This window comes from Lacerta agilis, chromosome 6 (assembly GCF_009819535.1).
Source record: "Lacerta agilis isolate rLacAgi1 chromosome 6, rLacAgi1.pri, whole genome shotgun sequence".
Lineage (NCBI taxonomy): Eukaryota > Metazoa > Chordata > Lepidosauria > Squamata > Lacertidae > Lacerta > Lacerta agilis.
In genome coordinates, this window is record NC_046317.1 from 1,638,925 (window position 1) to 1,653,242 (window position 14,318).

At 46.1% G+C, this 14,318-nt stretch overlaps 1 protein-coding gene across 1 annotated transcript; it reads left to right on the top strand.

Annotated features, from left to right (window-relative positions):
* Window positions 1-258: 258 nt before the first annotated feature.
* Window positions 259-14,006, top strand: LOC117047843 (nicotinamide/nicotinic acid mononucleotide adenylyltransferase 2-like). The gene is made up of 9 exons (XM_033151068.1): window positions 259-386; window positions 1,628-1,668; window positions 1,864-1,952; window positions 4,393-4,527; window positions 8,538-8,664; window positions 10,657-10,737; window positions 11,353-11,397; window positions 13,776-13,889; window positions 13,999-14,006. The coding sequence occupies exons 1-9, from the start codon at window positions 259-261 to the stop codon at window positions 14,004-14,006; spliced, it is 768 nt and encodes a 255-aa protein (XP_033006959.1).
* Window positions 14,007-14,318: the final 312 nt, after the last annotated feature.

Here is a 14,318-nt window from a genome sequence, read left to right on the forward strand (position 1 = left end):
TGCTGCTGCTGCTGGAGGGGGGTCAAATCAGAAGCCAGGGGGGTGCCTTCTCTAATTCCAGGACCACCCACCCCAGGGAAACCGGGACACTTGAAGGGTATGGGTGAAGCCCACCCAGAGACTGTAAGGCCTAGTGAACTCTCTTTCCCTCCCTCCCTGCCACCCGGAGAGAACCAGTAGCCCCCATTCCCGATATAGAAGCCGGCCGGCCGACCGGACGGACAGTGAGGAGAGGGCACCTGCTGCCACTGCGCCTGAATGGAGGGAGACCCTGTCAGAACACACCCGTTTGGCCTCCAAGGCTTGGCCCCCGATTCCCGTCCTGTGCCACCCCCAAGAATCTGCTGCCTGAGCCAGTTGCCTCACTCGGCCGGCCTCATGGAAAGGTCCGCCATGCTATTGCCTGCTGCTTTAGCCACGAGTTGTGAGATTTGTGACAGGGTGGCTCCAAGAAAGAATTCCTTTTCTCTGGAATCTCTAATCCCACCATGTTGAGGGTAGGAAGCTAAGAAGAGCTGTGGGACAAGTGCAGGTCTTTTTTGCTCAGCCCCAGAGTGCAGAGGGTGGTCTCTCTCTCTCTCTCTCTCTCTCTCTCTCTCTCTCTCTCTCTCTCTCTCTCTCTCTCTCTCTCCTTGGGAGGCCAATGGCAGCCAGAATTAAGAGCAGAGATCCAACTTGGGGTGAAGGTTTGGACATGGGAACAATGCACAAAGCTACAACTCTGACTGAGATCGAAGGCCGACAGTCTGACTGGCCTGCAGTGCCTGTCCCCGGAGTTTGGGCAAGGACAGTCAGCCGGGATCAAATTCAGGCAGAGGGACGGCCGGCCTGAGCTTTCTGAATTCAAAAGCTGGAGAAGATTGAACGTACAAGCCTTTTGTTCTGTACTAGGCAGCAGCATTTTGGTGGGACTGAACTCCAAGTTCTCTCTGTCACAGAGTCTCTCATCAGAAATGTACCGTGTTTTGTTTGCTGGTGTCTTTTTGCTGTAGTTTCGAGGCCTCAGCCATTATCCAGATACTGTCGTCTTGCATTTGAAATAGCTTGCGTGCGGATGCTCAAAATACTGACGACTTCTCTAGTGCTATACAATTTTACACACCTTTAGCAAAACTAAATTTTATTAACTTAATCAAAATATCTTTTGAATTCCAAAGTCATGTTTCAAATTCCAAAAATGAGGAGTGCTCAAAAGTTGTAAGTTTAAAAATTCAACATGCCCGCCATTGCAATGGGCACAATGACTTTAGAGCTACCAATATTGCCTTGCTTAATTGGGGAAATTAACAATAAAACAATGAACAGGGTGGTGATACAATGACTACTGCAATCGATACAAGATAATATCACTAAATGTCCATGAAAATGGCAAAAGTGGTTTCTTTTCAAAATAGGTTTTATCTTAAACAACTGCAAACATAGTAAATAAAGAGTTTCCTCGATTTTAAAAAATTATCTTACAGAGTTCCAGTTACAGGTGGGTAGCCGTGTTGGTCTGCCATAGTCGAAACAAAATTCTTCAGATCTGAAGAAGTGTGCATGCACACGAAAGCTCATACCAAGAACAAACACAGTTTGTCTCTAAGGTGCTACTGAAAAGAATTGTCTATTTTGTTTTATCTTACAGAGATAAAGATGGGCAGAGAGATTCCTTAGTGCTGCATGCAGGTGGGTCCTAGGGAACAAGGCAGAATTCATTGATGGCTTTTGTACAGATTTTGAGATCCATTGTTTTTGAAAAGCGTTGCAGTCCTCTGTCCACATATATTTGGACTGGTTTGGCCTGCTTTTTCATATCTGGTGAGAAGAATTTAAATACTCCTTTGTTTCTCTCTCCCCCTGCCGCCTTTTCCTTTCTACTAGAAAGAGCCCGGGATTATCTGCACAAGACAGGAAGGTTCATTGTCATTGGTGGAATTGTCTCACCTGTACATGACTCCTATGGGAAGCAGGTGGGTAAGCCCCTTTATTCTTTCCAGTGTTTGTGATCCTGCCAATACAGTACAATATTCATTCATGACTAGCTGGCCCGGCCACGTGTTGCTGTGGGTTTTTTGCTTTTTTAAATCCTGACCCCGAAAGTATTCCGAAAGCTCCTGTTTTCATTCTTCCCTGTCCCTCTAGAGCAGGGGTCAGCAACCTTTTTCAGCCGTGGGCCGGTCCACTGTCCCTCAGACCATGTGAATGAATGAATTCCTATGCCCCACAAATAACCCAGAGATGCATTTTACATAAAAGAACACATTGGTGGGTGGTATTGATCACTTGGGACTGTGTGTGTTGAACATGCGAAGCTGCGGCGGCCATTTTAGGTGAGGGCACTTGGGAAATTTTAAAATGCCTGCGAGTGTGCAGTGGCCATTTTAAGTGAGGGCACTGGGCACCTTATGGAGGCCTACTGCGGGCTCTGATGATGTCAGCAGGCAATCCGCCTTTCTATTGGATGCTGTTGGAGTCTTCATTCCTTTTGCTGGTGAGGTATAATAGGCGCACCACTTCCCCCCCGTTATCCTTTATTTTAGGTATGGCAGGTGTGGTTTTTTTAATTTTTTATTATGCCAGATCCTTCCTTGATGGTCAAGTTATGCTTTGTCCTAATTTGATGCTGTTTGGTGCAGCTGTTACAGAGAACGGGGCTTGTCGCCTTTTCCCCCTCCCAGCGGTTTTTTTCGCCGGGGGGTGGGCCAGCGAAGAGGGGGTGTCATGCCAGTGACAAGTGTGACACCCCCCTTCGCTGGCCTGCACCCCCCCGCCGAAAAAAATGGCGGAAAGGGGAAAAAGAGAACCAGAGCAGGCGCTTGGATGCTCCTGCTCTGCTTCCTTTCCCCCCTCCCAGCGGTTTTTTGGGGCGGGGGTGGGCCAGCAAAGAGGGGGTGTCATGCCAGCGTGACACCCCCTCCTCGCTGGCCCACTCCCTGCCGAAAAATAGCCGCTGGAAGGGGGAAAAGGCGACAAGCCCCCGTTCGGGCCCCGCCCAGTGGGGCGGGGTGGGAGGGGCCGGCCAAAGTGTCACCCCCCTCCCCTGGAACTAGGGGCGGCCTGCCCCCCCTTGCGACGCCCCTGCCTCCCAGAGGTGGGAACATGTAGCATCTCTCTGGTAGCCTGGTTTGGTCCAAGGGCTTCCAGTTGCTGAACCCAGTTTTAGAGTATTCCTTGTGTCTCGCTATTTCATTCTGTTTCATACTTGCTTTGTTGACAGATCTTACTCTTGTCAAGTAGCCTGTTAGCAGAACAGTCCTGTGCAGAGTCCTTCCACGTTCCAGCTTGCTGTCAGGTTTGCTCATCCACTTCGGAGTTGTCTTTCTGGAATGCAGTGCACCCCCAGGAAGCATTTTATTCGCACCATTGGCGAATGTGCCTGGCATGGTGATGGGCAGAACTGCCCCAGATGACAAGCCCCAAGTCACCTGCCCTTATTCATCTCTGAGCTGCAACACTTGCACAAAAAGGATTATATGTAATTAATGGTATTAATTGCTGGGAATCCAGTACATGTAGTCCTTCTTTGCTGCAATGAATTATTTCTTAAGCCTGCATTTTGTTTTCATTCAGAACATTCTCAATATTTTGCAGATAACTCATTTTTCATGACTTGACCAGTGAAAGTTCTTTTTTTGTCAGAGGGAGAGAAGAGAAGGATAGATCCACATAAATATACACTTTGTTGTTGTTCAGTCGTGTCCGACTCTTCGTGACCCCATGGACCAGAGCACGCCTATCTTTCACTGCCTCCCGCAGTTTGGCCAAACTCCTGCTAGTCGCTTCGAGAACACTGTCCAATATACACTAGTAAACATGAATATCATTGGCTGTGCTGTCTGAGACTGATGGGAATTGTGTTTAAAGGATGTGACTAAAGGCTAATCACCCTGAACCTGGGAGGGTTGAATGCTGCAGGTCTAAGTAACTGGGGAATATAGATATATTTCACAAAAGTGAAAGTTAAGGAATTGGAAAGCCAGGGCAGTAAAGGCCAAAACAAAGGCCTAGATTCCTTCTGAGACTCCTGGGACTGTCACCCTCCGATTAATTACTTGACGGGAGTAGAGATGACACCTGAAATTTATGCTGTGTTTAACAATCAGCAATCAATTGGAGAGTAGAGACCACAACACAGCTGACTGATATATCCCTGTCTCCCCTGATAAGGTTTTTAAAATTAGTACTGCTGTGTGTGCATCAGATGAATATGAAGCCTTTTAACCACCATGGAGCCTTGCAGAAGTGGCCCAGCATTTCAGAAACTCCTGAAGCTACCTGAGTGTGGACCTAATCAATAATCTGGGTGGGAGACCAGTGGGAATCTCTCGGTCCAACTAGAATAAATGAATATTTGTAAATGGACAAGCAGGTTATATATTTGCACTGTGGTCTATTCAATTAAAATAACCAATTATCATGATCCCCGATTGTCAAGGCAGCCTTTCTTTTCCTTTTCCCCACTGCAGGGTGGACCCCTGGGAATGTTATCAGGATACTTGGCAGACCACCTGCAGTGTACTGGAACATCACCGGGATCTGATGAAAGTGAGTTGATGGCTAAGAAAGAGAGTGGAGGCTGGGGGGAACCGGGGCAGGCAGCTGAATAGGTGAGGGGATTTGTTTTAAATATAGTCTTAGGTATCGTTGCTTCACTTTCCACTTTTACTTTAATCACAAATTATTAGTATGTTGAGGTGTTTTTGGCCTGGTGTACATATCTAATTTCATTTCATTGCTGCTGCTGCTGCAAGTTGAATGGATTCCTAGGCAATGTTACGTAATTCTGCACAAACACAGAATGTTTCATTAGACATAAAAGTTCAGTATCCAGAGAATTTTAGCTTTCTTGTAAAAGAAAGAACTAAAGAGAAAGAATGCCTTGGGAATGCCTGGTGAAAATGTAGTATATTCAGTACTGGCCAAACAAACAAACAAACCCTGAAACCTTAGTACTTTACTATATATATTCTCTATAAGCATTCAGCTGGCATAAAAGCAGCTATATTGTATTGCAATGGTGGCAGTGAAACCTCTGATCCTGAGTGGTTGAACCAGCATAGTTCCACATGTTCAGTTTGCCAGAAAACAAAGCAGTTTTATTAAGTGAAGGAACAGTTGCTAGTCTGGCTGGGATTAAGATGTTTACACAAAGGAGTTCTCAGTGTAGGGAAGAAATGCCAGGGCATGCTAAAGTACAGGGTACCCAGAGGTAGGGAGGTCTAAACCACAGAGCCTAGGGCTTGCCGATCGGAAGGTCGGCGGTTTGAATCCCCGCGATGGGGTGAGCTCCCGTTGTTCAGTCCCTGCTCCTGCCAACCTAGGAGTTCGAAAGCACGTCAAAGTGCAAGTAGATAAATAGGTACCACTGTGGTGGAAAGGGAAACAGCGTTTCTGTGCACTGCTCTGGTTCGCCAGAAGCGGCTTAGTCATGCTGGCCATATGACCCGGAAGCTGTCTGTGGACAAACGCCGGCTTCCTTGGCCTATAGAGCAATATGAGCACCGCAACCCCAGAGTCATCCGCGACTGGACCTAACGGTCAGGGCTACCTTTACCTTTACCTTTACCCAGAGGTAAGGAAGCTGAACAGATGATAAAGAGTAGAAAATGAAGTGACAAAAAAGAGCCCGGAGGAAGGGTAGCTGGTAGCCAAATTTCACACACAACACATACAAGGACGCACACATTTTTTGCTAGACTGTTCTTACTGTCACTTGCAAAAGTCAGTGTGTAGGATTTTATTATTTGGCATGCACTAGCAAAGTTGTGAGAGGCAGTTCCCCAAATTACCTTGTTCCAGCCCAATTGGGACACTTTGCAGGAACGCTTCATTACTGGGGGAAACCCAACTCATATTAACAGTTTGGACGTAATGCCAATCCAATCCATCACTTAGCACAAAGCAGCCAGTGAACAGGTTCTCAGACTGAAGATAGTGACTGGCTTCGTTCAGCATCCTCCCTCTGTACTGCTGCTGCCGTGCTTCCCAGGGCTGCACCCTGGTTTGGCTTCGTATGATGTCCGTACTTCACACAGTGAGCAGTAAATCAGGAGCAAAAGTTAGGCTAAATCTTGTCTTAGCTGTGGGTAGCATGGCAGTAGCAGGACTGGGGAAGGAATACTGCAGCACTACGTCAGTAGTCTGGGAACCTGCACATGTGCACAATAGATCCCTCTCCCTCTTCTGGAGATTGTAGCTCTGTGAGGGAAAGAGGTGTCTCCCCAAAACTCTCAGCACCATTACCAAATTTCAACTGCACGACTAAAGTGGTCTGAAACTCCTCCTCCTTAAAATACCCATGCCAACCACCCAGTGCCATTTCACATCTTTCCTACCATTCATTAATGACAAAGACTCTTCCTTGGTGTGCTGCTTTAGCTCTTAGAATTCATGCTCCAGAAAATAATTCTAAACACCTTTATTCTGTTCCTGGCAAGGAAGTGGGGGGACGGGAGCAGGCAGCCAAGAGTGCCAAGCCCAATGGCATTAGGGAATGCCTCCGAGAGGGAGAGGGCACCAAATCCAGTGCTTCACCTGCCAGGCATCATTTATAAGGATGCATTTGCTATATAATCCTTGAGCACTTATAGACTGAGCTCTGCACTGGTGGAAGGCGGCAGCCTAGCGGCAAAAGGATTTGTTGTATTCAGATCACAGGTGAAATTTCCAAAAGCCAATTTCAAGTTAGCATTTTGCCCCAAATTGTTGACTTTTTCAAATTGACTTCCTTTCCTTCTTATCCTGTCTTTTAATAGAATAACAGCAGCTAGATGGATGTCCATAAAGGGCCCCATTATCTTCAGTAGCTGAGGGCCTCATCCCGTCCCTGTGTCCAATATATCTGTTTCCTCTTCCTTGTGTCCAAGGGCATGCTCTGTGGACTGGGCCAACCTCAGGCACTTTGCCGCCCAGCAGCAGTGCGGTGCTGCCCGCTGCTCCCCCAATTCCACATACAGAAGTCCGGCAGGCTTACACTTGAATCTTACTTCATTACTGGCAATGAGACAGCATCTCTCTCTCTTCCCCCCCCCCCCCAGCTTAGGGGGCACAGGAGAGGCCGTGCATGGTGTGCATAGCTGTGTCTTTCAGCACCTCACCTCACTCCCCCCAACACCCCCCCCCACCTGCTGCCTGAGATGACCACCTAACTCTGCCTAATGGTTGCATCAGTCTTCTGTTTGGAGAGCTGTGGTTTCTTCCCGAGATTCGGTAACACTGCAGTAGTGATTCATGCTCACTCTGCTTGATGCTCGGGTGCCGTACTGATCTTTGCATATTGTTTCTGGGTGAAGTTTTTACAGTGTGTGACATTTCATTTCTAAAGCAGTAGGCTCACCTACCATTTTATATGCACAATGCATTGGATCTTCTGTTTCTTCAACTACAAAAAGAAGGAAAGAAAGAATTGAGTGCCCTCTGGTGGCCAGAAGAAAGACTGCTTCCTCCAGAATGCATTTTTTTAAAAATCATTTGGTTTAAGGATTTATTCATTAATTATTATTTTTACAGAGTAGCTGTGCTGACTTCAGTCATGAGAGATCAATACTCCTTCCTTCCCCCTTTCCCCTTTTCCCTAGAATCTTCAGGGTCCACCAGTGGGTCATAAATTTAGCAAGCAAGATTGCATACTTGAGATCTCTCAGCAATCTGTGTTAAGCAGTCTTGAATATGGACTCTTGCTTAAGAAATGCCTTGATGTATCAAATCAACATCCATTTTGTTCAATGCTCTTTTTAAGAATACCAGAACTATGTTAATTATGCTTTACCAAAATCTCGGTACTTTGATCCATCTCTGGTGGGAATGACCAAAAGCACATTTTGGTGGCAGGTCTAGTTGAGATTCCTGCATTGCAGGGGATTGGACTTCACGGTTCCTTCCAACTCCACAATTCTGTGATTCTATCATTGTCTGAAGGATAGAAGGGTTTTGTAGGTACATGAGATATTTGGATAGTGATGGAGTGAGCATTCTGAGTTGAGGTGTTTGGATATGCAAGGAGAATTGAGGGAGGCACAGGCCACCTCCAGTCGATCTCCCACCCTGACTTCCGCTTACAGTTCCACCCCTTGGCAGTCTCTCTTCATCAAGGCTGGGCTGGGCTGAGCTGCCTGCCTGCCTTTTGCAACCTGAGATTATGGGTCACTGCTGCTGCGATCCGTGGTATGAGCTTAGGCTGGAAATCCTGCAGCTCCAAGGCATGCAACAAGATTACAACTACCTATTGAAGCCAGTGGTGATCTAGAGGTCTCCACTGGTTTTATCAGACAGGTCAGAACTTGCAAGAGCCCTGGAAGTGAAGAAAAGGTTTCCAACGACCCAGATTCTTTTGAGCCAGACATAAGGCTGTTCCTCCACCCCTGCTTTTGGGTGGCCAAGGGGGGTGGAGTTGGACGAATGAAGGTCATGGGCAGGGACTTGTCAGGAGAGCACTGGCATATTTTGCAGGTCAGAAAAAATAACTTGGTGAGTACAGCCACATAGACATCCCTAAGATTGCCGATGTATAAGCAATGAATGCATAAATACCAACTGACACTCAGCATTTCTTCTAGCGAGTGACTGGCTGCATCCTCTCCAACGTGAACACACCTTCCTTGACGCCAGTGATTGGGCAGCCTCAGAACGAGTCCCCACAGCCTATCTATCAGAACAGCAACCTCTCTAACAAGCCCACCGCAGGTAGGTTCCAGCGGAAGGCAACCAAGTTCTGGGGGAAACAGCAGGGCAAATGGGAAACCGCTCAGACTCGTTCCTAGACTCATTTCCAGGCACAGGACAAGCAAAGTGTGGACGAGCCCTTTTGGGTCACCTGCAGTTGCTCAAGACTAGTTGCATGCAGCTTTGAATCAGGGTCTAAAATTAGATTATTAATTCAAACGATGTCTATACAAAATAAACGAAGGCTACAATGCTACACACACTTTATTGAGAAGTTAATCCTGTTGAATTTAGGACTCACCTGTGAGTAAACAAGCATTGGGTCAGACTCTGCATTGCATGCAAATGTATGTAGAAAAGTCCCAGCATATTTTTTTGGATGAAACGGGAGGCATGGGAGATTGGGGTTTTGCGTAAATGAGCAACAAGCTGGAGGGATGCTGAACTCTTTCCCACTGGCCATTTTTCTGCTCCCCAGCTGCTTTCCCCCCTGCAGACTTCCAAATGCCCAATCACCCATGTGGGCTTGTAGCTGGGACCCCAGGAACTTCAGGGAGGAATTTCTGAGAGCAATTTTGTTCAGGAAAAGGACTGGGCTCCCAGAGAAGAGGCACACTTGAAGGAGAAAACCATTTATAGCACAAACCACACCAATACACGAGAAAGCAAACCATTCTAACTTCATAAACCCACAGAAAGATTCAAAACATCCAGTCGTAGCATTCTGTGTCATAGCACACGTGATCTCTTCAGGCACTTTGTAGATATCCCCCCAAGTCTGGGGCATGCGCCCTGTGATCAGGCAGTCTTCAGCATACTTCCTACATGACCAAACGTGGACAGTTGCCCATATCTTAATCCATGCCTGACATTCCCATCCAAAACGTAATTGCCATTGTTTAGGCTTCTCATTTTGCCTCAAGAGCTAGATATTTGTTTTGCTCAGCCAGCTCATCCTGTAGCCAAAACCACATCATTTCCCTGCCATTTTCTGCTTACCTACTGTCTCTGCAATTCAAGCCAAGAGGGCAATTTTCAATTAAAGGTATTTTATTTTATTATTTTATTTTAAATATAGGTCTTTTCTCTAGCTACATATACACATGCAGCCATTCATCAGCTTATAAAGGTTGTTTTTCATTTCTTCATTTAAAAAAGAAAAAGACCTACTAGGTTTTAGTTCTATATATTTTTATGTGAAGTATGTATTGTGTTCATCAGCCTGGAATCCAGTGTGGAATTTATGTAGAGCAACTTCTGCTTTGGACGCGGGTGGCGCTGTGGGTTAAACCACAGAGCCTACAGCTTGTCGATCAGAAGGTCAGCAGTTCGAATCCCCACGATGGGTGAGCTCCCGTTGCTCGGTCCCTGCTCCTGCCCACTTAGCAGTTCGAAAGCACATCAAAGTGCAAGTAGATAAATAGGTACTGCTCCGGCGGGAAGGTAAACAGCGTTTCCGTGCGCTGCTCTGGTTCGCCAGAAGCGGCTTAGTCATGCTGGCCACATGACCCGGAAGCTGTACGCCGGCTCCCTCGGCCAGTAAAGCGAGATGACCCCCCAAACCCCAGAGCCGTCCGCGACTGGACCTAATGGTCAGGGCTCCCTTTACCTTTTTAACTTCTTCTTAAATCAGTGTAACTTGCTTTCACGGAGAGGACTGGGTTGCTAAGCAGCAACATTGCATATCTGCAGTTACTCATGCTTAAATCTCATTCTGCTGTTTTTTACTCAAATATGATAAGCATTTTTCACTCTATGATACAGTTCAAGGAAAGAAATGTGGTGATGGAAAAAAACTAAGTTTGGCCAAAACCCTCAGAGACAAACAGTGATTTCAAAGTTTTGAAAACGTGCAAAAACAAAACCAAACTGGTTGTTTCCAAAGGTGTCGTAAAGCTGTTGAATTGAGGCAAATATTGTTTCCTTTTGAATCACAAGGCTGCTGTCGCCCTGTATTCCTGCTGAGCGCTCTCTCTCTCTCTCTCTCTCTCTCTCTCCGCTTGCCTTTTTCAGCAAAGTTTTTGGGGAAGGTGGGAGAAAGCCTTAGCAGGATTTGCTGTGTTCGTCCACCGATGGAGCGTTTCACCTTTGTGGGTATGTTCCAGAAATGCAACTGTTTACAGCCAGTTTGAAGTTGTGACCTGTTATTGGAAAATATATTATTCTTGCCTGGTTCTCATTTCACCCAGCTCTGTTCTTCATCCTCTCCGCCCCCCCCCCCCATCAACATAGCAGTGAGCTGGTTTGCACCAAAGTGCAGCAGATGATAAGAGCCTTTTGTGGTAATGGCAGTGCCTGTCACAGCACATTCCTGATTTTAGGCTAGAGATCTTTCCTGGAAGTCATACAACCTGTCCGAGTGCTTGAGCATCTGGTTGAACATCTACACACTGGTTGAAATTTTGCTCAAGATAGATGAAATTCCCTTTATCTGCTTCAGAAACATTCAAACAAATCAGAATAGTTACTCTGAACAAAATTGCTTTAATTCAGGTTGTTCTAAACAAACTTGCTTTCGTTGAGATTCCTGCATTGCGGGGGGTTGGACTAGATGACCCTTGGGTCCTTCCACTCTATGATTCTAAGCAGAGTTCTGAATTAATTCGTGGACAGAATCCCTCTTTCCAGCAGGGGCCTCCCTGCTTGCTGGTCTTCTGTGAAATCTTAGCCCTGACATATATTTCTTTTCTTTTCTTCGTGTTTCTCTAGATGAAAATGCAAATTTGGGAACAGTGATGAGATATGAAGAGATTGGTAAGTAAACATTATCCATGGACAAATGTGGGTACCGTTTCCAAGTGGGGGGGGGGGTTGCTCTCTTCACCAGCAGGGTTTCACACAGGCAAACCAAGTGATGGAGATACTCAAGGATGAAACGGCTTGTGATGTGAGAATAGGAATGGGGGATAACTTTCTTCCATTCCCACTTGAATGTGGGCTTTTCTAATTTCCACTTATCCTTCAAATTCCACAGTTCTCTCATTTTTTCAAGGCAGTTCTTTATTTAAATAATGTGTACAAAATGCCCATATTTCTAAAAATAATGTACAAAAAATGCACATATTAGTGGAAATGATATGCAAAAAACGCATCAGGCATGGTTCACCTAAGGAACCCCCCAGTGTAAGCCCTGCACAAGGGTTTCTGCTTGTGATCTGGGACTTTCCCCACCTCTTCCCCTGGAATTGGCTCAGAAGGGGGCTTGGAAGAACCCCTAGAGAAGTGGCCGGGGGAGAGGGGGGTCTTGTTCCTCCTGGCAAGCTGACAGGCTAACCCCACCAGAACATCTATTAGCACAGCGTCAAATTCCACCCATTATATTGGGGGGAAATTGTAAAGGATTCTCCTTGAACAGCATGTTCTTCAACTCAGTCAAATTGTGCAAAAGCTCTTAATAGCAAATTAACTGCGTACAGCTGAACTTATACATTGGATAAAAGTATCATTATTATTTATTAAATTTCTATATCACCCATCATCTGAAGATCACAGGTCGCATCGCAGCCTACAATGTAAAAACACGAAAATACATACCATAATAACAAACAAAAACAATACCCCCTCCCCTGTTTCAGTGGCCATAGATTGTGTAATTAACTAAAGGCCTGGGAGAAGCAGAATGTTTTTGCCTGGCGCTGGAAGATAGGTCACCAAGGGACCAGGTGAGCCTCCTGGGAGCAGCCAAATGAGTAAGAGAATTCACATCAGATTAGTCAGCACAGGAACACCAAGCGGTGCTGGGTGTAATTCTGCAGGCCGACCCTGCCATTCGTAAGGCTGAGGCAGCTGCCTCGGATGGTTTATGGTGATCTAGGGTGCAGGAACTACTCGCCACCCACCTTTCCCCCGGAGTCCCCTGCCCTGTTGTCACTGTTGAAGTCGGATTCAACTGCTGTCTATAGAATCGGGGGTGGAGGGGGTGGAATCTTGTCCCCCAGGCATCAAAATATCTTGGGCTGGCCTTCTGCTGCTGATATGCACAGAATGGTCTGCACAATGTGCATTGACAATCCCAGATTAATTTCATGAATGACTGAAACTCAATGTGCATTCCCCTACTTTTGGAACATATACCAGAGAATGCTGCTAATGGCATTGAAATGACTGGCAACATTCATGGGTATAGCTCTTGAGTTTGGAACTGTTCACAAAAGTTGGCATTGATTCCTAATAGCTACAGGTTGCCACAGAGATATCATTTGGAAGACCCAGAGTGACAGGAGTCTTAAGTCTTATTGTTTTGCTCTGGTGGCTAAATTGGCAACTTGGAGGGAGAAATTTCCATTCTCCTCAAGCTCTGGAAGAGCAAGGGTTGCATTGGCTTTAAATGCCAAGGATTGTTTTTCCACGATCGCGCAGTTCGGGGCCTGAGAACAGATATAATCAGAATCATGCTGATTTAGTCCAAGAAGCGAAAACTCATTATTAAGTACTTTGTGCAAAAATAAAACAAAATCGGATGTGGCTTGGATTATAGGACATTCCCACAGGAGTCCCTGGTTAAGCAGTGACTAATTTTGATTCTACATTATTTTCACAGAATGGATATGGTAGTTTCAATAACTCATGGTCTCAAAGCACTTTGTAAACAGATATCCTTTAGGTTTAAATAATTTTAGTAGACAATTATACAAAATGGATACTGCAGTTTTTAACAGCATAGAATGCTACACAAAAGAACTCTTGCATGTTTTATCCATTTGAAGCTGTAGGGAATGTTTCAGGAAATAAGTTTCTCTCTTGAGCTGAGGTGAACTTTCAGTAGGAATACTTCTTTTGTTCCATAAACGGACCTTGAAGTAATTTCTGTCCAAGCAAAACGCATCCTGCCAGAAGTGGGCAATATGCCCAACTGGCTTTGCCAAATACTTGCTCCTTCCATCACTCCAGAAGTAGGTCACAAATTGGTCCAAGAGACAGATATGGCAACACTGTGTTCACCTGAGACCTTTTTATATGTGTGCATGAGTACATGCAAGCAGTAGCCCACTTCTGAAAACAGAATCCAAGCAACAGCTTGGTGTCGAAGCCTCTTTTTTGTTCCCTTCTCCAGGCACCTCTCTCTCCCTTTCCAGGCCTTGGAGTCTGCTGTGTACTGTATCTGAATATCATCTGTGTACCTTTTTCTCCAGAGCTCCGAATCTTGTTGCTGTGTGGAAGTGACTTGCTGGAGTCCTTCTGCATTCCGGGCCTATGGAATGAAGCTGACGTGAGTTGTTACCGGAACATGGGTGAAGCTGTGCTCTGTTGTTCTTGTGGGGTTTTCTCCCTGCTGCCTGCCTCTCGCTCCATTTTCACACATACCAGTGGCCATTCATCCATCCTAATGTTCTCACCAAGGATTCTTGCTTTTAGTTTCTTAGGCGGTGGGAAAGCACAGACCATAGCTTTGCTTCTGCCTTTCACTTCAGTGTGCATGACATCTCCATGGCAGAGGGGCCGAATGCAAGGGGGGGACACCTCTTGGACAGCTTGTCTTGCAAACAAGGGTGCCGCTTCAAATCTCACTGGAGTTGTGCAGATGCAAAGCAAGGTCATGGATCTCATGAAATGGCAAGCGCACAGCACCTGCTGCCTCATAGCGCAGGAAGCCATCTTTACTCAGATTTATTGCTCATTCTGAACCATCTCCAAACATGGCACCGGTGTCCCAGTCCCAAGCAGGTTGCAGTCTA

Bases quoted from the DNA above. Each gene is read 5' to 3' on its own strand.
- LOC117047843 (XM_033151068.1), top strand. From the start codon at position 259: ATGGAGGGAGACCCTGTCAGAACACACCCGTTTGGCCTCCAAGGCTTG. The intron at 387-1,627 runs GTCCGCCATGCT...TTTATCTTACAG, and splicing joins TCGGCCGGCCTCATGGAAAG to AGATAAAGATGGGCAGAGAG. The intron at 10,738-11,352 runs GTATGTTCCAGA...GTGTTTCTCTAG, and splicing joins GGAGCGTTTCACCTTTGTGG to ATGAAAATGCAAATTTGGGA.